The 26,862-nt window shown below is 31.6% G+C and overlaps 1 protein-coding gene across 3 annotated transcripts; it reads left to right on the top strand.

Moving 5' to 3' along the window:
- The first annotated feature begins 1,153 nt into the window (after positions 1 to 1,153).
- LOC148603184 (uncharacterized) lies at positions 1,154 to 26,862 on the top strand. 3 transcript variants are annotated; one of them, XM_088552627.1, is made up of 9 exons: positions 1,156 to 1,422; positions 14,346 to 14,564; positions 15,499 to 15,633; positions 16,000 to 16,029; positions 17,063 to 17,218; positions 18,346 to 18,441; positions 22,145 to 22,280; positions 24,168 to 24,332; positions 25,925 to 26,862. In XM_088552627.1, exons 1-9 carry the CDS (start codon positions 1,396 to 1,398, stop codon positions 26,020 to 26,022), a joined length of 1,062 nt encoding a protein of 353 aa, XP_088408753.1. In that variant the 5' UTR covers positions 1,156 to 1,395; the 3' UTR covers positions 26,023 to 26,862. The 3 variants fall into 3 exon arrangements, with proteins under 3 accessions (XP_088408756.1, XP_088408753.1, XP_088408755.1); XM_088552629.1 differs by lacking the exon at positions 1,156 to 1,422 and adding an exon at positions 12,966 to 13,079; XM_088552630.1 differs by lacking the exon at positions 16,000 to 16,029 and having other exon boundaries at positions 1,154 to 1,422.

The raw sequence follows: 26,862 nt of genomic DNA, 5'->3' as shown, positions 1-26,862 counted from the left end.
GTAGTATTTTTGTTATTTTACGTTCTTTGTTGTGTGTCTGATTTCCCTGTCTAGTATTGTCCCTAGATTACATTCTTTGATTTCCGTTAAAATCTTGGCTATACTCAGAAAGTGAAAAATAACACCAACCAAAACCAAAATTTCATTTAGAGCAGTTTTTTTTCAAAACGTTCTTATATTTACTAATAGCAGAAATCTCTTAACTATCACATACACCTGTATTCAATCTGGTAAAAAAAGTCCTAAACACAAACTCGACCGTTAGTCATAATATCACTATGTATACCGTATAATGACTGCGATAATATACGAAACATTGACAAATCAATTGTTAGCCCATGGAAGTTTTTACTCGAACCATTTGTATAAATTGTATACGTTCATAGGCAAGTTGATTAATATTTGAAGCTGAGTTTTCTAGATAAAACATGATCCCATGGTATTTGAATTTTAATCATTTTTATATCGGTTGTGGTCTCTGCCATGCCATTGTATAATGTATTTGCAATGGTGAAATTAAAGCTGCAGTAAAATACTAGTATATATTTGCATTTCAATTTGTTTAATTGGAGATACTAAGTAAAAAATAATCATTATAATCACGAAAATCTTCACTATCATTACTAATTAAATACTATACCGGGTAGTTTCATGAAAAACAGTACTAAAAATTAAATCTGTAGCTTCATTTTTATTATAATTTACTGCATACAGTGAGTGTAGGTTTCATTCGTAAATATGAAACATTGAATGGAATACCTTTATATTACACGAGGGACTAAGCACATGAGCAGCAGTTTAGTATTCCCTTCGTGGCACAAATTTTGTTAACAATATGAATAGGATAGAACGCTGACTCGTTAATTCAGGTATAACTGTTGGCTTAATATGAGATCCGCGAAAATCCTGATTTATGTTCAGAAAAATCCTTTTGAACGTTTTTCGTCCACCGAATAAGAGGATCATGTTGTTTCGTGTAATATGATATTTGCACAATATTAAATTATTGATGAAGCTCGTGAAATAAAATTAATTAATATCTGTTTAAAACCTTATTGTTAACTTTGAACCTATCAAATTACAAAATGAACGATCAAATAATGAAAATTTAAAAGATATTTAAATCAGCAGTGTAAGAACAAAAGAAATAATTCTCATTCAAATAAATATTTTAACTCTCTAGTAACGAACTTTCCACGTTGTATTTTGGTGTGGATTATCGAAAAGCAGATTAATCTTGGAAATCTTTTAATCCTAATTTGTGTATTGCACAAATGTAATTGTTTTTAGTTTTCCCCCTGACCGTGGTTGTTGTTTGTAGCGCCGTTTTGTATGTATGGACTTAACGGAAGGACAAACATGTGTATAATACAACGATTCTAACATCATTTCAAAATGTCAGCAGCAGAGGTATCAAGACAGGTAAGTAGTAATATTTACATTATGCCAATTATTTTTTTCTTCAAAATATTGTAGTCAATTAAAGATCACAAACTCAAATTTTGTAAGAAATGAAAAAAACTTACATTGAAAGCAAAAGAAACTTAAGAAAACTGGGAAATAAGTCTTCGATCTGGTCTTAATTTAGACTGATTAGTTAAGAAACTTTGAACGTGTATTCTGAGTCATCTCCTTTCGATACAGAAAAAACCCTGTTCTTTGACTTTATAATGAGTTAAATATTACATTGGAAACATATAACAAACAAACAAACAAAAACTTATCACACTTATCAAACTAATGGGATAAAATTAACTTTGTGCCATCCACATCAAAGGATGTGAATGGATGCTACATGGGCATTCTTTAAAACATAAATCTGAAAAAAAAATGTTAAAATTAAATTGTTTAAACCATTGAAGTAAAGTAAGTATAAACTGTTTTAAAATGTGAATTAATATACTTAACCAAAACATCTTACACTCCGTATGCCTTGGTTTCTCGATTAGAACGTGTAACTAAATAAACGTTTCCAACTTGTTTTGCCAGTTCTTGTGCAGTTAAACGTATGATCTGAGCAATACAACGATTTGTTTTCTCACTTAAAAAGACTGGGATTGTATATAACTAAATTTACCACATAATAGTATTGTAAAGTTTGTCTTTTTTGCATCATGCTGTCATTTAAGAACTCATAATGAAACATATTTAAAAATCATATTCAACTACAAGTTTTAATGAGTTTTCGTCAATCCCAAACATACGAAAAAGCCTTTTAGTCTTGTTAGTTATGATTGTACTGTACAGAAGAAATATAAGGTGTGTATGTAGTTTATGATATTTTGACGTGTTTTATAATGTTTCAAAATTTGATTTCGTGCATGCATATCGATCTTCGAGAGAACATCTTGGCAGATCTTAAAACTATGTTAAGATAACTTGTCAATATCGGAAAAAAATGCTCTTCACATGGGTTGTAAGTTTCAAATACTTTGGTCATCGCTTTCAAGAGTAACCGTGCTATTTCGTGTACACCAATGAATTGGTTAAAAAAAAACAAATTGGCAAATAATTTCTATATATATACTAATGGCTAATGACAAAGGTATTACTTACAAGTTCGTTATTGATTGTTTAGGCAAGTATAAGCTTTTAAGATCGGTTCTTATTCGCTAAAGCAATTACCAGCAAATATGCATATCTGAAATATGGCACATGGTAATTTTCGATATAACTTCATGCTATAATGTTTGAAATCATCTGTTGCCAAAATAAGAACAGTTACAATATGAATTCTCTGTCTCTTTGCTTCAAACTTCACTTTTGATCTATCTGAATATCATAGAGATATGCTGATGTTACGGTTAGCCTGTGTGGTCACGAGGTCAGCGTAACTTTTAATTTATTGCATAACTACTATTGGTTATCAAACGTATAGAGGTTTGTAGGCTAATTATTGATCAAACATTTTTATGTAATTTTTCTTTTCAATGTTTGCCAAGTTTAAACAGGAAATCTGATTAAAGTTTCACAAATAACGGCGTAGGCTTGTTAATCTTTTAATCTAGTATTCTAAATAAATACATTGTATGTGATCTAGTATAAATCCAAAGTTTAAATCAATTAGGCCAAAATGGATTTCTGTAATACTAAAATAAATTTGCCTTATACGAAAGAGTAATCAAGGGAACCAAGGTTATAGCGGTAATCATAAGAATGTAATCCATGGACAAAGACCAGACACGGAACAGACATATACAACAAAGAACATAAAGTAACTAAAATCATACACAAACTAACAAAAGCAAATGAGCAACTCGGACTCCACAAAAAACTGGGAGCATATATCCATTTAGTAACAACAAATGTTTGTTAATCATAAAAAATATGATTAATAACAATGTTTATTATTAAAAACATATATATATATATATATATATATTAATATTAAGACATATTGAAGGGTTAAGTAGAGAGCGATTCTTCAATATCAATGTGAGAAAAAAAGACATTTAATACACTGCAATAAATGATCTTAAATACTAGGTCATAAGAGTATGTGGTAAATGTAAACTGGCTTAAAACACTTTGTTTTCCAAGAGAAAATTTCATATATCGAAATATAATTCCCAATGGAAGAATTCTTATCGCATTAAAAACTGTTAAAAATATAAGGCAATTTCAATCGGTTGACGTACATATTTGAACTAAACCCAAACCCTTAAAACTTGTTATCCCACATATTAAGTGGGATAACATAACATAACATATAAGTAGAGATATAATTGTTTAGTTTAAGATATATAACAGAATCTGATGATAAATTAATTTAAGACAGCCCCTCATCTATGAAAAAAACGTCTATATACGTTCACTTGAGAAGTATTTGGTACAACCAATTAACTAGTGAGAACAAAAGAGAACCAACGTTCGTTGTTTGTCGTAAATCTGTTCAGGTGCATTGAGTTGTCTATGGTATGTCAATATAATATAAAGACAATAATAGTAAATAAATGAAGGTTTAAATAGTCAACAAATTCTTAAATCACCCTTGAAGTGTGAACTACATATCATTTAATTCATTTAAAAGATAATATTATATCTCCATTATAGATCTTGTCAACTCCGTGTTATATTTCGTAACATTTTTTAGACAGTTAGCAAGTGCAGACTGGTCAATATGTTCATATGATTATCGAGTGCAGCCATGCAGGTCTATTTGTCATTCGAGAAAGTCGGAACTGAACTGAACTGAACAATGTTTTTGAAAGAATAAGCCTCTATACCTACGTTTAAAATAAAAAAAAAATAAATTAAAAATTTAATGCAATAACACCTAGGTAGAGACCCTCGATAAGTTATTCAAGTTAAGCAGTTTAATTAGAAAATTTTCAAGAAAAAAAATTACTTAAAAAGTAATCAAGGAAACCAGGATCCGAGCGGAAATTAAAAGAATGCAGTCCAGGGACAACGACCAGACATGGAAAACAGACATACGCAACAAAGAACGTAAAGTAACTAAAATAATACATACAAAGTAACAAAGTAAAGACATTAGATTCTCCCATGTTAATAATACATGTTATTCTTTATTGTCTAAAAGTTAACTTCAGTGTACGGTATCGTATTGCATACTAACGATTTTTAATTAATGCTTACGCAGTTGGTGTTGCTTTAATTATTTGGCTTTTACTTTGCTTTTAGGTAATGTGAAGAAATGTCAAACACTTAAACATATGAGCAAGAAATTACAATGATTCGTTGTTAATTTTCCAAAAGAAAGAAGCTATTAACTGTGATTTATTTAAATAATGTTTCCATGACGGGAATTCAAATTATGTGTCATGATCTTCATTTTGTAACTCATCAAGAACTTGTGCATTGTCATAAAAAAGTGATCATCGACTGAAACCACTTGTAGCACGTGTGACATTACGATGACACACGACGTTTTGTTGTTGTTTATTTTGGTACAAAAATCGGCTATTATCGACTATTATCGGGATAACATTTAAGTCAATTAGCCAGTATATTTACTATAAACATGATCGTGCACGTGCGTGAATATGTGTTGAGTGAAACATTTATTCTTATTTGAATTTATATAAAAGTTTTTGTTTACATCCATATGTAAAGAATCGAGTAAAAAAGAGCACAAGACTTTCTGTAACTCCAAACTCGTTTCATATGACTATAACTAGGGTCAATATATAAAATCTGCGTTAGTTATTATAATCATATAATTACAGATTTGCTTACGAATTTAAAAAATGTACGTATACACTGATTTCGATCCTGTTGATACATATTTGTAGTTATGATATAGCAAAGACTTGATGGATCATTCATACACTAATATGAATACTTTGAAATACATTTATTTTGCTATAAAATTAACCGTTTGATGTCAATTCAGAAGAAAAAACACTTACAAATTGTACATACCTAACAACATTTTAAAGTGCTTATAATCAGTTATGAGGAACTTATTTTTTAAAGATAGAGTAGAATAAATATTTAAGGCAATAGATGTAAACTTGTATGTGGGCTGTGCAGATAAGGAAATAAGCCCACTAAAGCATCAAGTAGTCACGAACCTAAATGCGAAAATGATTTATTCATTCTGTGGAATTCGGGTTGCTCATTTGCTTTTGTTTCTTTGTACGTATTGTTTTGGTTATTTTATGTTCTTTGTTGTATGTGTCAGTTTTCCCCTGATTGCGTTCTTTTCAAATACGATACTAAAAATTCGTAAACTTTCCTTCCATAATAAATGGGGTAACTTGGAATGAGGATTTCGTATACAGGATGAGGATTACGAGCGGGGAGATTGGGAAATAAGTTTTAAATTGTTCTGGTCTTTGTCCCTGGATTGCGTTCTTTTCAAATACATAACTTAAAAGGGGTACACTTTCCATTCCATAGTATATTGGGTACTTTGGTATGAGGATTTCATAAAGTGGATGAGGATTACGAGCGAGGAGTTTGGGAAAATAAGTTGTAAATTGTTATTTGAAAGAAAAAAATATTTAATCATATTTAAACAATGGTTTATATATTAATGAATTTAGTTTTAAAATGCAATGGGGATTCTCTGGGATATAAGGATTTTTTCTGTAGGAAATGGTAATGGGGTATATATGCGAAATTTATACCGTACAAGAGCGTAAACATCATTGTTACATCTTTTCAAATATATGATGGTTTCTGTTTGATCTTACAGAATGTCCTGCGTACATAATTTGGTTTTTCATTCACGTATTTAGATAAAAAATAAAAAAAAAAGCAAATACAAAAATTTCTGAGTATCACTAACATTTTCAGCAAACCCTGGCGCCGCCAGTGAACAGTGAACACACTTTGTCAAGGTACTGAAAAACAAGCTCTTAGTATAAATAATTTTTACTAACAAAATGATGATAAATTACAAATGACATAATTCAAACAAATGAAAAAAATGAATAGAATTCAATGACAAATCATGGAGAGCAACAGAAAAGTGTTCAACTATCTATTGAGTAACTCATACATCATTAACCAAGAAAATATAACACACCACTCTCCTAGTTGATAATATGCACTTTTAATATCCTAATTAATGTGGATTAAAGTACAAAATAGATGGCGCAAAATTGGAATAAAGATTCTGTGAAACTTTTATTAAATTCACCCCAGCGGAATAGGAGGAGTAACGAGTATGAGAGGGGCACCCCTCTTGGTAACTGACGAAAGTCGAAAATACAAAAGGGAGAGGACACCTTTATAACTTTATACTTTTTTGCAAGTTGGGTATGCTCATAGTTTTATATCCTGAAATGGATAGGATCATACAACGACCTACATAGTCAATGACTGTAAATTAGGTCTGTGTTCATTAGGACTAATTAACGTTTAAATAAAATATTTGACATTTACATTTTACCATGATAAAATCAGGTAGGAACGGTTCATGTTAAAAATTCTCTTTCATTTATGATGAGTTATCTGATATTTTAATTAAATTATTAATAACCAACAATTTAAACAAATGTTCTTTTTTATTTGATAAAAAAATAACAAATAAAAACCCAATATTGATGTTGCGGTATTGAATGTACTTTACGTCTTTAAGGTATCCACGAATCTGTGATTTTCATAATGTACAAATCAAATATATGCAATCACATATTCCTGATGGGACCTAGCCATGTAATACTTTATAACTGACAGTTCGTGGTATAATTGAGTGTAACACCAAATTTATAACACGACCTTAAAACACTATTACAAAGTTTACCAGAATTATACCTTTTTAATGGTGTTGAACTACTGCACATAGTACTGCAGTACGATGCCTCTAGTCTAAAAAATAAAATATATTGTTGTTCAGTACGATATGTTGATAAATATAACTCGAGCTCGATAGAAAGAGCATGTAATCCATACCAATGCACCTGTCATATGCTGGAAGCTTTTCCTTTCCTTTTTTTATTTCATATTGTGAAATTCGAGTATATGATATTCTAATATGTTAAATTTCCGCGTATACAATTTGATTGAAAAAACGTTATGGTTTTAAGGATTAGGAATTACCCCGCGTAAGTACCTACGGAGACTGCTTAGAAAAAAGCGCAAGCAGGTCTATACCGATATTTTCAGGTTTACCATTTATTCTGAAATGATGATACATGAAAAGTAGTTTAGAAAGAAAAGATCACAATTATACAAATGCGCAAACTTAGTGTAAATAGCTTATACTGTTCTGACAGCATGATGTTTTAAAGGTTTTCGTTTGTGTGTATGTTTATTTTTGCATATATCAAGAGAAAAGAATATCAGTATAATGCATAGTGACATTAATTTAGATTGCACTATACACATATATTGATATTGTACTTTACGTAAATTGTTAAATTCATATGTGTAAAAATACTATAACAGATTACAGTAAAAAAACAAGTAGAACATGATCTGAAAGTTAAGAGTTTTCAGTCTAATGAACTTCTATAGTATTGTTTACATAAGTCTTATATACTAAAACACTACCTAATTAGGTAATTGCGTAGTTAAAGACGCACAAACAGCCATAAACACAAACAACCATCCTCAATAATATTTTATTTTCATGCTGAAGTTCACTTTAAACGACATATTTGACTACAACGATGACGAACCACATTGTACCATATCAAAATGTGCTATTAAAAATTGTAAAACATGCAACATTCTTATAACCGACCCTTACTTTTCCAGTTCCCTTACAAACAAAACCTTCCATACAAGAAGTCACGATGACTTAAGTTGCAAATCAACAAACTTAATATATGGATTAGGTACTGCAATACCTTACGGATGCAATGACAACATCAAAAGTATATGAAACCTTTCAAGCCAATATAACAATAGCATGAATGTGATGAATTTATTTTACAAAAATCCAAGACAGGAAAGGAGTCATGGCCATCTCCACTATACGTCACCTAAGTTACATGATGTCTCTCCATAGATGGTCTCCTTCCTTTCATACAAAAACCTCTTGGACTTCATCACATTAGAACCAAACTTTATTCTATACCTCTCATTATACTACACTCCCTTTACAATACAAGTCTTGACACTCCTGTTTCTGACCCCACCTCATCATTATACAGACTAGTTGCCATCATTTTGGATATTGGTTTCCACAGGCTCTTTAAACCAGTTTGTGCGAAAAGTCAAGATGAAGAAAAACGATCATTTCTTCCACTACCGTTTGTCAACAAAGGTGTCGATGCAATTAATTTGGCTAATATCCTCCATCACAAAAACGTTACCAACAAAATTCCCCCATATTTCAAAGACAAATCCATACCAATTATTTCATATTCCTATACTTCACCCATTGCATCCAAAATTTTCAATTATAAAAGGCTATTGCAGAACCTCGAGATTGAGGACTTCAAGGCTAAACCACCTGACTGTTCTTGCAAAAGCTCTCCATTCAAATATGGTCCTTCTGGTCACGTCGTTATGGATTACGGGAGATTTAACCATTATCGAAAACGAATCTCTCCGTAATATCCTTTCTAAAGGTCCCAAGTACCGTGAACCACGCTCCATAAATTGGAATTATAACTTTAAAGTTCTTGTGGATGTCGTCGAGGACTATGCAAGAAAATGGATAAAACGAGAACAAAAAGATTGGTTAAAGGCCATGAGGTCTTTAATTTTGAAAAGAATGAAAGTTTTAAGTAGGTCAATTAGTGCCAAGGCTACATCAGTTTTCAAAGACCCCGATGTAGCAATAACATAGTCCACTATACATGACAAATATTTTGTCATACCAGCAGACAAAGTCCAAAACAACATTGTTTTTGTCTGCAAAACGTTTTATATCCAATGTTTATTATCAGAGGTAGACGTAGAAAATAATAGCAGTAATAAGACCTATACTGCTACCACTCTCTCCAAAGAAGAGATTGTGGAAAACCATAAATCTGTGCTATCCTCTTTTGGTCTCTCTACCAAGGACGATGAATGTGATTTACCGTCTATGTACTGGATTCCTAAACTTCACAAGAATCCATACACACGACGTTTCATAGCTGGATCTGCAAAATGTACCACCAAACCTCTTTCAAAACTTTTAACTTCTATACTCACAACTGTCAAAGAGGGTCTACAGTCCTACCACAACACTTGTTACTCCCGTAGTGGTATTAATTCAATGTGGATCCTGAAAAATTCGAAAGATCTTTTGGAGACAATCAGTTCAAGACTATTATCTAAATATAATAGCATTAAAACCTATGATTTTTCAACACTGTATACTTCTATTCCCCATACTCAGTTAAAATCCCGACTTAAAAACATTATACATCGTTGTTTTTCCAAAAAAGATGGTACACCTAGATTCAAATATATAGATCGTGGTAGAGATTCCTCATACATTGTAAGAAATAATTCCAAATCATCTTCCAAATATACAGAGGAAGATGTTTACAAAATGCTGGAATTTTTAATCGACAATATATTTGTCCAGTGTGGTGGACGTGTCTTTCAACAAACAGTCGGCATTCCAATGGGAACAAATTGTGCTCCTTTACTTGCTGACCTATTTCTTCACTCTTATGAGGCTGACTTTATAGCTGATTTGATCAGAAAAAAAGAATATCGTTTGACTAGATCCTTCTATCTCAGTTTCCGCTATATAGATGACGTATTATCTTTAAACAATCCTAATTTCGGGGATTTGATACATCGCATCTACCCAAAAGAACCTGAGATAAAGGATACTACAGACACTGTAAAGTCAGCCTCATATCTTGACCTACACTCAGAAATCGATGGTAAAGGAAAACTATTGACCAAACTTTACGACAAACGTGATGACTTTTCATTCAGAATTGTCAACTTTCCTTTCATCTGTGGCAACATCCCTTCGGCTCCTGCGTATGGAGTGTTCATATCACAACTCATACGTTATGCCAGAACTTGCCGAAACTACGCAGACTTTTTGTATCGCGCTAGAAGTCTAACAAAATAGGCTTCTGGAACAGGGTTATGTTGCTACAAGATTGAAGTCATCACTACAGAAGTTTTATGGTCGTCATCATGAACTCGTGGATCGTTATGGTGTATCCATCAGCACCATGAAAACTGATTTATTCAACGGGTCATAGTTTTCCTTTCCTCATTTGTCTACCCCGGACTTGACTTTTTATGAGCAACTCGGCGGGTGTTTCTAGAAAAGCAGAGGACGCTTACCCTACCGGTGCACCTGGCCCATGCTCCCAGGTTTTAGTGGAGTCCGAGTTGCTCATTTGCTTTTGTTACTTTGTATGTATGATTTTAGTTACTTTATGTTCTTTGTTGTGTGTGTCTGTTTTCCATGTCTGGTCTTTTTCCCTGGATTACATTCTTTTGATTACCGCTATAACCTTGGTTCCATTGATTACTCTTTCAAACTGAATTGTATGTGTAAAAAATGGAACCAACTATAATATATAGGCAAACAGTAAAAGTGAAATTAACATTTACACTATGATAAGTAGTATTGAATAAGATATTTATGTCTTTGACAGCATTTTATGATAATGTTTATTTTCATTTTTCCTACATTTTTCAATTATGTATTTATTGAAAAAATGCTAGCATAATCATTCAAATCTTTGTTCATATGTATTCTATGAAAAATATCGTTGCAAGTTTTGTCTTGAAACCAGCATTTTTAATTTTACCGGAGACAATATAAAGTGCAGCGTCATAATGCGTTTACGACAGTCTTTTATCGCGTACCCCCAAAGGTTTTGAATAACAGTTCAAGGGGTTAAAGTACGAATAGGTCATTCGATAGCAAGATCTCGAATTACTTGTCCGATTATATCGGCTAATCAGTTCAGTTTAAAAATTCGCTTAAATGATAATTATTTGTGAATGAATTCATATATGAATGAAATTTGAGATTTAATATTTTGATAAGAAGTTAACTGACTGATTCGTAGCCAACGATTTTTTCATGATATTGATTTGTATTAGTTAAAATTTAACCATAAAGTCGTACCGTCATTCGTCTTGTAAGAAACTACATATTAAAATGATTTACAATTGACGTTGCAATTATGTGATAATTTTTTGTATGGTAAAGAAATAAACAAATCACGACAACAGCTTAAAAATGCATCAAATATTATAGTAGTATTCTGCAACTCTTTCACCTTGAATCGTAGAAGCAGTGTCCTTGTATTTACAATACTTCTTTTTGGTGGTTACTCTTTCACAACCGCATACACTCTTAATGAAAGCCTCAACTATGTGTTTCTTTTTTTTGCCTCAAATGTGAACTGGTCAATGTGCGTTAACACGGTATGCTTAGTGTATTCAAAGTGGTCTATACTGTAATGGATATCCCGGCTTTACTTATATTTATTTATCAGTTTTATGAGTTTTTTATCGCTATATTCGAAACTCAGTGCGTTTTTTCGTAACATGCAAGGTATGTTTCTGGTTAATCAATAATGGTTGTACAGTCCGGACTAATTTTTCAATATGCAGAAAAAATGAAATACTCTTAATCTTGAGTATTAAATTACCTTCACTCAATAATGTGGTGAAAAGTTGTATTCTTTTTTTTTGTGGTTTGTTTTATAACATTTAGTCCTAATTCTATTTAGAAAACATATCAAGCATAAAACAGAATCTAAGTAAAAAAACAATTTGGGAACAAAAAAATGTTGTTTTAGTATAATATCCGTGACAATCGTACATCAATCCGAATTTTAATGACCAACAAGTTCATTTGTTGAAAATCTGATTTCTAACAAGCTTCCTTTGCGAACACCTAGTTAATTATTTTGTGTTATCTTCTCCGGTACTGTGACGTCATTTACATCATCTTTTTAAATCCGAATAAATTCCCAATATTGAACTGAAATTCAATAGAAATTAAGTTATAAGGAGCGTATTTACTCTTTGAACAGATGACATGAAATGACCGGGTTTGGGTCAGTTAACACTATTTTAAACTAGGTTATTTCGTATTACCTGTTAAAAAGAATTATACAATTTATAATTACAAAATAAATCTTTTATTTGAGCACGGATAATTTAAGTATGACCGCAAGGGCAAAAGATAATTCAGGATGAGGAAATAAACACATAAAAAACTGAATCAAATATCGACAGTTCTACTTAAAAAGTCGTTGTGCATTATGCGCATATTAAAACAAAGAAACGTTTTCACAAGTGTCTTATCTTTCAAACGTGTTCATTCACTTGGTGGGGGTTGTTGTCTTTATGACATATACACCATACCTATGGTTGTTATACCTTACCGTTTTTTTTTTACTTTAAAGACAATAACAATCATTCTTGAATGTTCTGAAATGCATCACCAGACATAGTGACATATTCATTATTGCAGCACTAATTAGTGTCATGGTAATTTCCATTGGCCATTTTATTTTAATTTGCCAGTCTATTAAGCACATTGGGAATTATTTTCCCGTCAATAGAAACATGCAAAAAAATCTAATATACAGAGTACAAAAGAACTGAAGGAAAAAAATCGGTCACTTTGATCAAGGACAGCTTTTATTGTTTATGTTTAAAAAGTTGCTTAAAGCAAAATTTATAAAAAGGCAAATATACCTGCACATACATTTTGGTTTTAAGTGCTTATGGTAAGTTAAGTAAAAGTTTTTTTTTTAATTCTAGTAATATTTTTTTTACTTTACTCAAATACTATTTTAGGTTAATTAATCGGTTCTAATTTGACAATAAAATGGTAAGGTAGTTATAGAAAACACTACTTAAGTAGCGATCTTTGTAAGAATCATGCAAATTCTGTAAAATGTAATACACCTTTTTACATTCTTTTATTTTTGTTATTAAGTTGCTTTATGGGTCTATATAATGAAAGGTATAATTATCCAATCTGTCTGCACTAAGGAGATAATCCACATGGAAACTCTAGTAGTTTCTGTTAATTTAAGTGTCATTTACAGAGTTATCTTCCTTAATTTTGAATTCTACAGTATATTCTATATAATTTTTATCTCCTATGAACAAGGGTTATATGAAAAACATGTTACTTTCTGTATATGACATTTTAAACACGATATCAAAAATAAAAATATGTAGGCTTTCCAACCATGAATCACATTTTGGATGATTCTTATGTGGAGTGCTACTTAATACGTTAAAGCAACTTCGTAATCCAGTTTTGTAACAATTAGACAAAGTAGTCACGTCTCTTGCTTTTACAGCTTTAGGAGCAATTGTACCTCGGTAAACGGAACAGTAGTATCATTGAGGAACCTGTTTTGTTTTATCAACATTAAGGCTGTAACTGTTACATTTTTTCTGAATATGAATAAATAACCTTCATCACGTGGTGCACATATATTCAGTGAGTACAACGGGCTTTGAGGTTATTTCAAATAGATAGAAAAAATATGACGGTAATTCCTTACAACATAATTTAATTTTATTTTCAAAATTTAATAAGTATATCATAAAAAGGTTGATAACGTCACAGTTACACTACAAAAAAAAAAAAAACAACCTATAATTCAATCAGAAGGCAAGTTACTTCTTAAATGAAGTCAATTATTCTTAAATTAATATAGAACTGTCATGTGAGATTTACATATTTTTATTTTCTTTGTTTTTAAGAATGATTCAAAGAAATTGAAATTGATCAGTTATTTCTTATGATTCGTACTTGAGTAACAAAGTTACAATGAGATGTACTATCTTTTACAATCGCTCACATATTCTGTTAAATCTTTCTCCTAAGCTTTATATTGAAAACAACTGGCAATATCCTAGATATCATGCTTCAATCTATCTATAAACCTCTTTCATACGGATTACTTATAAGACAAGATAAGTTAAAATAAAAGGAAATCGAACCTTGTATCATATTATGCACGTTCTCTTTCCAGCCGGTGCATCACGGTCCTGATAGTTTTAACGGTAACGATGGGGACGGACGATTAACAGTTGCCAGCACCGTGTCAGGAACATTCTCAGTTAACTCTGGCTTTACTACAGCTACAGACAGATACACATCTTTTTCTCGATTAAGCAGAGCTAGTTTCAAAGTTAGGACAACTTCAAGCTTCCCAAGTATCCTTGGTCTTTACGAACCTATTCAGGAAGAGGTAAGATTCTCGATGCGTGACTATAAAGTGTCATGAAAATAATACGTTTTGGAAAATTTTATCTCCTGAGTTCGGAGAACAAACAAACACAATGTGTAGGAAAAACAGATATAATAAAATGTATAAAATATCAAGAGAAAACTACAAATAAATCTTGCCAAAAAACGTATGGAACACAAAAACAATGATAAGAAATACAAAGAAAACTATCAAAATTAATTGTATTCAATAATAAAAAAAATGTTAAAAAGATCCTATATCAATTGTATTTTATACTCGAATTTTGGTCCCCATGGTTACTAGTACTCTAATGATACACTGCCTATAACAAAGCATATACATTATTTTATTAAAGACCTTAAGTCTGATTAAGTTTGAATGCAAGAAGGGAGTGGTACTTTGTTTATGTGTTGTAATCATTGTATGTAAAATGAATGTTTAAAAGACGTTCAGTGAAAAATAAAAGAAAAAAAAACTAATAATATGTTATTAAGTATCTGTCTTTGTAAGAATCATGCAAAATCTGAAAAATGTGATACACCCACAAAAATGCTACATATTTTTATTTTTGTAATTAAGTTGTTTTAGGGGTCTTTATTATGAAATGTGTAATTATTCATTCAAATCTGCATGCACTTAGGAGATAATCAACATTGAAATTCCAGTAGATTCAATTGTATTTGCGTGTCATTTACAGAGTTATCTCCCTCAATTTTGAAATCTACAGTGCATTGTACATAATTTTAATCTCCTGAGAACACGGGTTATATGAAAAACTGAATGTGAATTTCTGTTTACTATGCCAATTCAAATAAAATAACGAAATAAAATATGTAGGCTTTTTACCCATGAATTACACTTTGCATGCTTCTTATCTGGAGTGCTACTTAAACATTAAAAGTTAAGTGTAATATGTTCCGATTATCGTTGGTAGAAACTTGAAGGTGGTAATCGTGTAAAACCGCCTTTTACTGACAGAGGACCTGGGCGGAAGAAGGATAAAAAGCCAAGAAGATTTGCAAAGTCTAAAGAGTGGGGTGATCATGTAGAGAATCGCTTTAAAACGGAGGTAGGTGTCTTTGTATTACGGTTTACAACAAAACTTTGAGTGGTGCCATTTTGTATTCGAGGCCTTCAGTGCCTTGATGTTTGGAAAGTTTAGTCTAAGATTTTAATTTTTTTTGCTTAATTTCGTAAAATTGAAGTAGTTTCAGCTATAAAACGATTTCTACCACCTTTACATTTTTTCCTATAGTCATATGAAAAACGCCTTAAGAAGCTTTCTACGAAATATTTTTTTGATTGAAAGTTCATTTTAACTGGTAACATGCACCTATATATATATATAACAAAAGGACTATTTTGTACTTATTATATATATTATATGATATTATATAATATTATAAGTCTGAAAATATCCGTATCATTTGTGCAGCCAATAGAATTAGATAGGCACTCTAAGCGTGTAAGTAAAATTTGATGGATCATTTAGCGCTTTAGTTGAATATGTTTGTTTTAGTTTTGTAGCTGATGGAAAACATTAAAGTTTTTTATTAGAAACAATGCTTGTTAAATAATCATGCTATATCACGTATATGTAGTTGAGTCACACTTTCTGCCTGGGAAGGTGTACCAAGTAAATACATGTATTGTAGACTGTCGTTTTGTAAATTGTGATTGGGATCAATTTTGCACTGTCTATTATGGAACTATTATCATCACCACAATGTGGAATATTTGTAGTACACTTAAGCGACATAATTATGTCTCATTTTATATAATTCTATTGTGAAAAACATGCTTCAGGGAATAGTGCATTTTTTCACTTTAATACCTTTTTTTATATTGTTTTGCTTCAACAGATTCTATTTGTTGTGTTTTCAATTTTCTTTTCAACTCTCACAAATATAGTTCGTATATTTCTGCATAATGTAAGATACAGTCGTATCAAGTCTTTATAGATATTACTTGTTCTTGTCTCTTGTAGGTAGTTAGTTGTTATATAAACAGGCCCGAAATTAATATTTTGACAAATTTTAAGTTTTTTAGTCCGTGTCAATTTGAATCTTGAATTAATCCTGTGTCTGTTCTTAAAAATACACTTTCTGTGGAATTTAAGGAATATATTGCAGACAATATGTGTGATTTTTGAGTGATTCTGGTTCAATTTTGTAGTAAATAATCGACACTGAAGCTACTTTTTGTACCATTTGTAGACATTGCAGTATTTGTAGGTTTTCCTTAAATTTCGTTGGTTCGTTATGAAATACCAGAAAAATATACAAAATGAATCTAATTTATGACATAATATAAAATATAAAAAATATGTAGCATTTGGAAAAAAAATTATTAATTTAATCAAAATAACACTGGCAAATGAATTGGTATAAGAATAAAACACTTTCTTAAGAATTTGTTTTTGATGTGTGTAATGAACCTTTTATTTTTGCAGTTGTGGAAGAATAAACAATATTTGAATTATATTTTCTTTTATTCAGAATCGTACGATACGTATAGAGGCAATAGCAAGAGAGCAAATTGAAAAATACGACACGTATATAAAAAACCTGAATGATAAAGTAGAAAAACAAAGAGAACGTCAGAGGAAAAGGGACGAAATGTTCGAGGAACGACTTAAACAACTAGAAGAAGAGGTAAACACTTTTCGACACGTTTCCCTTCATTCTGCATATTTGCATTTATCGGAATACTTGTGAGAATACAGTATTGGATAATTAAAACTGAGTAAACATTTAAGGAAACTGTGAATAAAATGGAGTTCGCGGTAGTTATTTATGTAATGTTCAGAAAATGATTTGTCCTCTATCAGATTATCATATTTTAGGGCTATTACATGAACACTAGGAATAATGCGCTGGACATAATTCCATTCATTGAAGGTGATTGCGAGTGCAGTATATACATGTATGTACTTCGCGGCATAGTTGTCACTCACATTCATAATATATAGAAAACAAAACATCTTATGATAAGGCAAAATTTAATGTTTGAATTTAAAATGACTTTTGTAATCGCTTATGTAATAATTTTAAACTATATTTGAACTTTTATAATATGGGATTTTATCAAATGGTAAAATATATTGACTTGTTAATTCCATAGAAAAGGCCGTGAAAATGAACGTGAAATATTTCTTGCATTTGCCTGGAAGTGATATTATCATTTTCGAGAAAAAAAAAGTTCCGAAATGACTTGATCCAATAATTTCACATTTTTGTTAAGTGTCAACATAAAATTGCAAGTGCCGATCATTTATTTTTGTTGTTAAAACTTCCAGATATATTTTTGGTTATAAACAAGTTAGCTGATTCAACGTCTTCAAATGCATCCACGGTCATTACTTGAACCCTTATTGTGTTATATTTGACAGTCTTGAAATACATTAATTTGAAAGACCGGTTTAGATTAGGACATTAATAGACTATATTCCTAATTTTGGACTTGATATATGTGAATTGCAAGAATCACTTTTGGACAGTTTTGTATGGTTTTATTATAAACAGCCTCTTTGATAGATGAGATAAATATCACGTAACAGTAAAGAATACATTATGTTTATTCATATGTCTGAAACATTTATGAATATAAAATACAAGGGTAATTGCTGTTATTATGGGGAATATTATCCCTCGCAGAGTATAAAATTGCTCTCGCATGCTCATGCATTGTAATATATGCTGGTTTGTATATGTGTGACCCAGTTTTGTTAAACAAATCTACATATTACTAATACATTTCATTGTTTTTTTTTTTGTTTCAGGGAAAAAGTAAGCAGAAAATTAAGAAAAGACCAAAGGAAGAATTCGTTCATGATCGGGATTATGTCCGAAATCTACCAAAATCAAATTTATCTAAGGTAAATCGAAAACCTTCTCTGGATGATATCAACTTTAGTATTGGTTTTAAATAAATGAATTAAATTCGAGATAATTAGGTACATTATAAGCACATTTATATACATATATATCGACATCGCAAATTTGACAGTTCTAACATCGTTGAGGATTTTTCAGACCTTTCTATACGTTTATATATCTTTCCTGTATCAATTTTATCCGATGGAGTAGTGTAGCGAATAGAGTCGTCAGATTCTGAGACGTTTGTATAATATTGATTTTTTGTGACATGCATCATTAATTTGATCCTCTCTCCTACATAATAACATCTAAAATGAACTGTCCCGTACTACCATACATCGTGTACTAAGTTACAGCCTTAGATTAATCCTACGAGGAGGAATGACCCGGCCAGCGAAAGCTATATTTTTATATAGCCTAGTTGGCCGAGTGGTCTAGGGCGCTGGACTTTGTGAAGGCGGTGTTGTCATAGATGTCACAGCAGTACGAGTTCGAGTCTCGCGGAGGGAACGACCAAAAAATTGCTTCACAAATTTGACAGTTCTAATATCGTTGGGAATTTTTCAGACCCTTCCCTGTCTCCTGTATCAATTTGATCCGATGGAGCAGTATAGCGAATAGAGTCGTCTCATTCTGAGACGTATATATATATATAAGAGAAAAAAAACTTGGAGTATGAACCAAGTGCACTTGTAAAGATGACTACCATGTCTTTTCTGTTAGTGACATTCGAGACTTGCTTATATATAGTTAAAAGCTTTGGTAACTCTGATTTAACGTTAATACTGTGATATAAAAACTTCATACTCATCAGCAGATGACATTTTTTCACAAACAAAATGAAAATCGCTTTTATTAGAAGACACCACAACGTGTGTCGTTTCATTTAGTCTTACATTTGTTAAGGGCTTTTTTAGTGATCTCTAAAAGTATTTACAATTTTGTATTTAGTTTGTACTGTGGTGCATTTGTTGTGTTTCACAATATCCGTTCCTTTTTGCCCTTTGTCAAACTCTAACCTTGGTCAAGATATGAAATAGACCACTCAGTGTCTTAAGTGTCTTCTACCTCAGGTTCTTTGGAATAGATACGCTGTGCATAACAAATAATCGAATAAATTGTTCAATGATTTCATAGCAGTAAATGTAATTAAGAGGCTGTCCATGTGGAAATCCTATGATTTGAATGGCAAAAGGTAAATTATATTCCACTGATTGTTTAATTCCGAAGTAATGTATATATTTTATTTATGTCAAAATATATAAAGTTCTTTTTGAATCAGCAGTGGGTGGCTCAGAAAATGATTTTAAAGTTTCTTAACAAAGCAACCAAGTGTTGCTAAAATTAACGAGTTATCTCCCTTTTTTTCAATAAATTTAAATGCTTTCTATGTAATTCATATCTTTTTTTAAACGTTGCAGTTAATCAAAACCCAATATTTCACTGTGATAAAGGATGTATTTTTGATATGGAATAAATGATATTTTAAAAAACAAAATTTATCCTTTACCACCTGCTGCCTTGTTTTATATGGAAACCGTTTTATATCTTAATAGAAAAGTAAAGTGAACAGTGTACACATTTAAAAGATAAACTGATAAGACACTCAGTGTTTTAGTGTTTTATCACGTTTTAAAATGTATTTTATTTGTATTAATTTCCCTTTTATCTTATAAATTCGGCTACTGTTCATTTTTTTTTTAAATTATTGTCATTTACGCTGAACCGACCCACTCCTCGCCTTATATTATTCTGATAATAATAAAAGTTGACCTGAGCAAGTGCCGTAAGTTCCTATTAGTACACCGACTGTTGAAAATCATGTCCCCAAACACTTAACAAATATGTTGTGGACAAAATTTCAACAGTTTAACAACTTTGATATGTTAAGAAGATATTTTTGTCAATTTTGTTTTATCTGAATATGAAAAATTTCGTACCTAACATAATATTTGTATGTATTCAAGTGAATCAAATTTTCGTAAAGGGCATGGTACATTAATGCATGTGTTTAGCCACTACCAAGCTGAATTTCTAAACATGGCAATAGAATGTTACCAATTTGCATTTTTGTGAAGGACTTAACGAAGAACAACAACATTACCATATTAGATTTTTTGAAGTTTGAAATGACATGTCAACATAGTTAAAAACTCAAGTTTTTGCAAAATTTGGTACAAAATAGATCATTTATTTCAACGGGAACAAATTGTGCTCCTCTACTTGCTGACCTTTTTTCTTCACTCCCATGAGGCTGACTTTATAACTGATCTGATCCGAAAGAAAAAATATCGTTTAGTTAGATCATTTAATCTCAGTTTCCGCTATATATATGACGTATTATCTATAATAATCCTAATTTTGGGATTTGATACATCGCATCTACCCCAAAGATCTTGAGATAATAAAAGATACTACAGACACTGTGAAGTCAGCCTCATATCTTGACCTACACTTAGAAATCGACGGCAAAGGAAAACTATTGACCAAACTTTACGACAAACGTGATCACTTTTCATTCAAAATTCCCAACTTTCCTTTCATCTGTAGCAACATCCCTTCAGCACCTGCGTATGGAGTGTTCATATCACAACTCATACGTTATGCCAGAGCTTGCCGAAACTACGCAGACTTTTTGTATCGCGCCAAAATTCTAATAAATAGACTTCTGGAACTTGCTACAAGATTGAAGTCATCACTACAGATGTTTTATGGTCGTCATCATGAACTGGTGGATCGTTACGGTGTATCCATCTGCGCTATGAAAACTGATTTGTTCAACGTGTCATGGTTTTCCTTTCTTCTTTCGACTACCCCGGACTTAACTTTTTACGAGCAACTCGGCGTGTGTTTCTATAAAACCAGAGGACGCTTACCCTAACTGGTCCATACTCCCAGTTTTTAGTGGAGTCCTAGTTGCACATTTGTTTTTCTGGTCTTTGTCCCTAGATTACATTCTTTTGTTTACCGCTATAACCTTGGTTCCCTTGATTACTCTTTCAAATTTGTGATGCCCGCGCCAATGGAGACCGCCAAATCTTTAGGAATTCTGATAAAATAGACAAAATTCTCCAGACAATTAAGATATTACATGGGTCTACATTAGCGCAGATACTTGTATGTCGTGTTTAAAGGGTAATTTACTTCCAGGTTTTGTAAAGTTCAAGAAAACCAATTTTGACCAATGATTATGACTTAAATGTGCAGTACAGATGAGTTGAAAATATAAACAATTACTCTTAGATTTAACACTATTGTTCACTAAGTTTCAAATATCAATTTTCAGTAATATAAGGGGGCCAATTTCCCCTGTAAAAGTACCTAAACCTTTCCGCAATGCTATGTTATTTCTATTATTTCTTAGTTCTCATACGGTTAAATAGATTATCAAAAGTATTGTATTCTTGTCCATTCATTACAAATCATCCGGTTTAAACTTTAAAACGTGCAAGTTCTATTTATTGCTGCCTTTGATGCATAACTGTAAACACAAAACTAAGACTTCGCTTATATATTCATAAAAAGATTATAAAACAATCTTAATTTCCAGATGCTTGAAAAAAAAAAGATTGATTGTATATCATGCGGGAAAGTGTCCTGTTTTTAAGTGTGATTAGATTAATATCTAATGCTTTTACAGTTAGGTTAGATTTGATTGCTACAGGAAAGAAAATCACCAATGTTAATCTGTCTTTTTATTAGATGGTTCGACTTTCCGATGACTTGCAAAAGAAAGGAATTCTGAAAACCCCCTTAGACGTCGATAAATTTTGGAAAGATTTTGGAAGAAAGAGTATGGACAGAACTGATATTTTCAAGCGAGATCCGTTAGCTGAAGGTTAGTGACCACTGAATTGATTTGCATGGAGTAACTGGTGTAAGGAGAAACACAATATCATGTAACAAATTATTTTTGTATGATATACACATATTGCCTGTAGGATAAAGTGACATGCTGAAATAACACATTGTTTGTTGTTTGTTGGGGTTTAACGTCCGAGCAGCAATATTTCAGCTATATTCAGACAATGAACATGGAATTGATGATAAAATGAACATGAAATGGTGATGAAATGAAAAAGGGATGGGACACAAGGACAATGGGGTCGACAAATTTTGATTACCAATGGAAATAGGGAGAGGTGGGTAGGGTCGGGCAGTTTAGCCTCTTGTGGCGGAGCCCTATTGTTCCTACTCCGGGAGAATACCACAGTAGGGTTCTTTAACGTAAGAGGAACGTGGCATCTTTCCCAACTCGGTGCATCACTATGGTTTGCGGTCAGGTTTTCCGTATTATAGCCTGACAACCCCAGCATGTAACACGCCAGGGGTACCCCATTCCACCGCCTGGGGCACACATCCCAGTTGCTCTGTGGACAGAGCGCCCTAACCCCCAGCTAGGGTTCTGAGCACTATTTAGTTGCACGGGGCTGAAATAACACAAGAGGTAAATATATCCCCAAGACGTAGTCGGGCAATATGTCTTATATTATACTGAATACCCTTTTTAATACATCACACTTTTAAGAAACCCAAGTGTAATTGTTTCAATACTTAAGTAGCTGTCTTTGTAAGAATCATGCAAAATCTGAAAAATGTGATACACTCCAAAAAGGCTACATATCTTTATTTTTGTAATTAATTTGTTTTATGGGTTTTTACTATGAAATGTGTAATTATTCATTCAAATCTTCCTGCTCTTAGGTATTTAATTCTTATCATCTAAGAACACGGGTTATATGAAAGGCTGACTATAAATTTCTGTTTACTATGGCACTTCAAACATAATATCAAATATAAAATATATAGGCTTTTTACCCATGAATCACATTTTGAATGATTCTTAGCTGGAGTGCTACTTAACAAGTATATTATCATTGGAAAAATCAACAATAGCAAATAACAAAAAATGAAATATTTCAGTATTCATTTAACTTTAAGTAAAAATGAAAAGGATAGGCATACGGACACGGAAAGGCATTTCCGGTCAGTAGGGAGATATATCATGATGAGGGTGATTTATCAGGGTGATATATCGTGGTGATAAATAGTAGCTACCTATCGATTTTGAGGGGGGGGGCGTGGAAGGAATAGATAAAAATAACACATAATGCTTATCCAATAGAAATTTGTGATTTTTGTATGAAGTATATTATATCTAAAAAATATGGCAATATCAACGTATCAGTTGCGGGTTTATAAACAGATAAAGGAAATGAACGATGAAATTGGTCAACATGACAATGTTATCCCGCTCCTCGTATTTCGACTAATATTCCAATTAAATAATGCACAACTTTGATACTTTACGATGAATAAAGCACATTTTTTGAACAAGTAAACTTGACGATAGGATACTGATGCCCTCAAACGAATATACTGATACTAGAACAAAATCAACATGTTTTTTTTTGTCTATTGATAGCGCCTTATCTTTAAATCGAAACGTACGAAAAATAACGTTTAAAATCAAGATGAATATATAAACATATTATGATATATCCAATGGTCGACAATTAAATGCATAAAACCCTTGCTTACCACACATTAAGAAAAAAAACAAAGCACACTTTACACAAAAGAACATCACGAAAACATTGTACAAGAAATAAAGAAACAATGATGCACATTCACAAAGTTTGAACTAGGTTATTATATCATTATATTGAAAAATGTAAAATTTGTTTTAACATTAGCTTGAAAAAATCTACACTCATTTCTGTAGTTCCTGATACACGACAATGGATGGGTAAGAAGACAACATTGCAGTCGCTAGATGACAAAGCGAAGAAAAAGAAGTTAAAAAAGATATACGCGAGTCATGACGGCAGTCTTATTCCGGAAATTCCAACCCGAAAGTCACGTCAGAGGAAGGCAAAGTCGTCAGAGGGTACACGAATGCTTGACAACCGAGTTTCTACTTGTGCTTCATTTTAATATGTGTATTAATATAACCCTGCGTGATATGTATGGTATTTACTGCACTGAAATTTGTAGCTTTCTAACAATTACCATTAATATTATCAACTTAAGGATGTTCGCTGGTCATGTTCAGCCATTTCTGTGAGATTTTCGGACTCCTCGGTTTGTTTTTCATTTCATTTATAATTTTTGATCAGTGGCCTGGAATTTTTTAATCACAATTTCATCAAACACGACTTAAAATGTTATTTGTGAAGTTTTTCATAAGGTGCTTGATATTTCGTTACTGTATTTAATCGATAAAAACTACAAAGACAAAACCTATGGAAAAGAAATATAGAGAAATCCTGTTCCAACCAAAGTTTCAAATACTTACATCTCAAAAACAAACACACTGATCCATCTTATTTTCCTCTTATATTGTTCTTGCATAAAAGATCTTGAAATATTTCACAACCCTTTGAAATCCTTGTTATTCTTGAGTACAGCAGCGAACATCCTTAACAATCACTGTTAAATTTAACCTGTACAACAAAATGTGCAATATCATAAAATCTGCTCTTAACAGATTTCAGTGCATGTTGAATTTAGCCATAAGTAAAACTTTAAAACCATTTCGGCTTGGGAAGAAATGAAACCTAAAACATGAGTAAAAAATAAAAGTATTCTTTTCAAACAACTTATTTGCTAATTTAAGTTACCGCTTGCATACTTGTTTTCTTATTCAGTATTATCGAAATTGGTTAATGCCTTTAATTATCCGTAACATTGACAGACCGTATTTTGCACATACTACGGTGAAGCACAGTAGGTATATATATAAAGCAAAGAGTAAGTCAAAAGAAAAAAACGAGTTTGAAGATGTTACTAATGAGAAAATGATTTTGACTAACTCTTTCCTTTAACTTCATTCACACTAACAAAATACAGTGAAACCTGCCTAAACCGAACAAATTTTTGTACTTAAAAATTTATCCTGTTTACCATGGGTCAAAATTAAGAGTAAAGGAACTTTCAAAAATATTTGTTTTAGACAGTTTTTCGGATTACTCAGGGTTCGATGTGGACATTTTACACTGTATGTTTTATTTATCAATTTATCAATTTAAAATGCGCCGATGTTAGATAAAACATATATAATCAGCGGATAAGTTGCAATCTGCATGTAATTTTGTACTGATAGGACATTATACACGCATGATAAGGTCCTGACATGTACCCCTGATTTCATAGAACAACCGGAAACGATAACTTGTTTGATTGTGTTGTACAAATAACAAACAGACAAAAATCACATATATTGCAAATTTAATTTCAATATTATAAACAACTTATATGTACTTTTTGTAAGACGACACAGAATTATGGCATTATTACATAATTTTTCAGTTGAATATGGAATTGAAATACAAAATTAAAAAAAAAATAATTAAAGGTAAACATGAACACGGATTTGTAGATTTCATACTTTTTACAATTCACAGTTCCAAGGAGGTCGTAAATGATGAAGACATTTCATTTTGGAATAAACGAAGCTGTACATTATTATTTTTTTTGTAGACATTCCAGGCACAAAAGGATCAAACAAAAGTAAAGCAACATTTGGAACTGGACCTAGTCCCGCATCTGATTTAGCAAACACTCCATCAGTTACCTGATCGTGTAATGAAAGACACGTGATTTGAGTGTAATTTGAAATCACGTGACCCCATCCCAGGACAATTAAACTGCCATTTTCGCATCCATAACTGTCGTCATATCCTTATTCATTAAAACAGTATTTGCATTTCGAAAAGAAGGAAGTCTTTTTTGATTGTAATAAGATGAAGGATAATTGTCATGAAGACAAGACACTGTAAAATAGCGATATTTCACCATTGTACCGTAGATCATCCATTGAACATTATTTTTTTAAATAATATCGCCTCAATTCAGGAACGTTTTAGCTTTTAAAAATATGTTCTAATTAGTTATGTTACCTTAGGTTAAATCATGCATGGTAAAATCTAACATTTTCTTTTTCTTAACGTTAATTTAATTCGTTCTGAAAATGATAATATATATCATTTGTATTTTATTGTATTCTCATTCGCCATAATTTCAAACAACTATTCAGGTTTAATGATTGAAAAATGAATAATGAATACTTCAAACAAGATTTTTTTCATTGATTTGTTTCTATCCTACGCGGTTTCTTAAAACTTAGTTGCTCATATAATTGGATCTTTTTTCAACAAGGAACGATGTGTTTTTCGTATTTCGTATGATATATATATCCTTGTTGGAAGATATGATAATAAGTCCATTAATGTGCAATATATTTATGAGTTACTTACAGTAGATCATTGTTAGTAATTAAAAAACGTATTGAGATTGTAGGAAAAAAATCAATTGTCCCCCTCCTGTTTCAGGCAAAGAGGTGTGTTTTGGAATGGCAGATGTATATAAATCTAATGTCTTATAGAGTATGTCTTCTTCAATAAAATGTTTGAGTTAAA

The sequence above is a fragment of the Perna viridis genome, chromosome 11 (assembly GCF_037379345.1).
Source record: "Perna viridis isolate PV_CMFRI_1.1 ecotype Kerala chromosome 11, ASM3737934v1, whole genome shotgun sequence".
Taxonomy (NCBI): domain Eukaryota; kingdom Metazoa; phylum Mollusca; class Bivalvia; order Mytilida; family Mytilidae; genus Perna; species Perna viridis.
The sequence above is the reverse complement of the archived record's forward strand: the minus strand, read 5'-3'. Positions and strand labels throughout refer to the sequence as shown.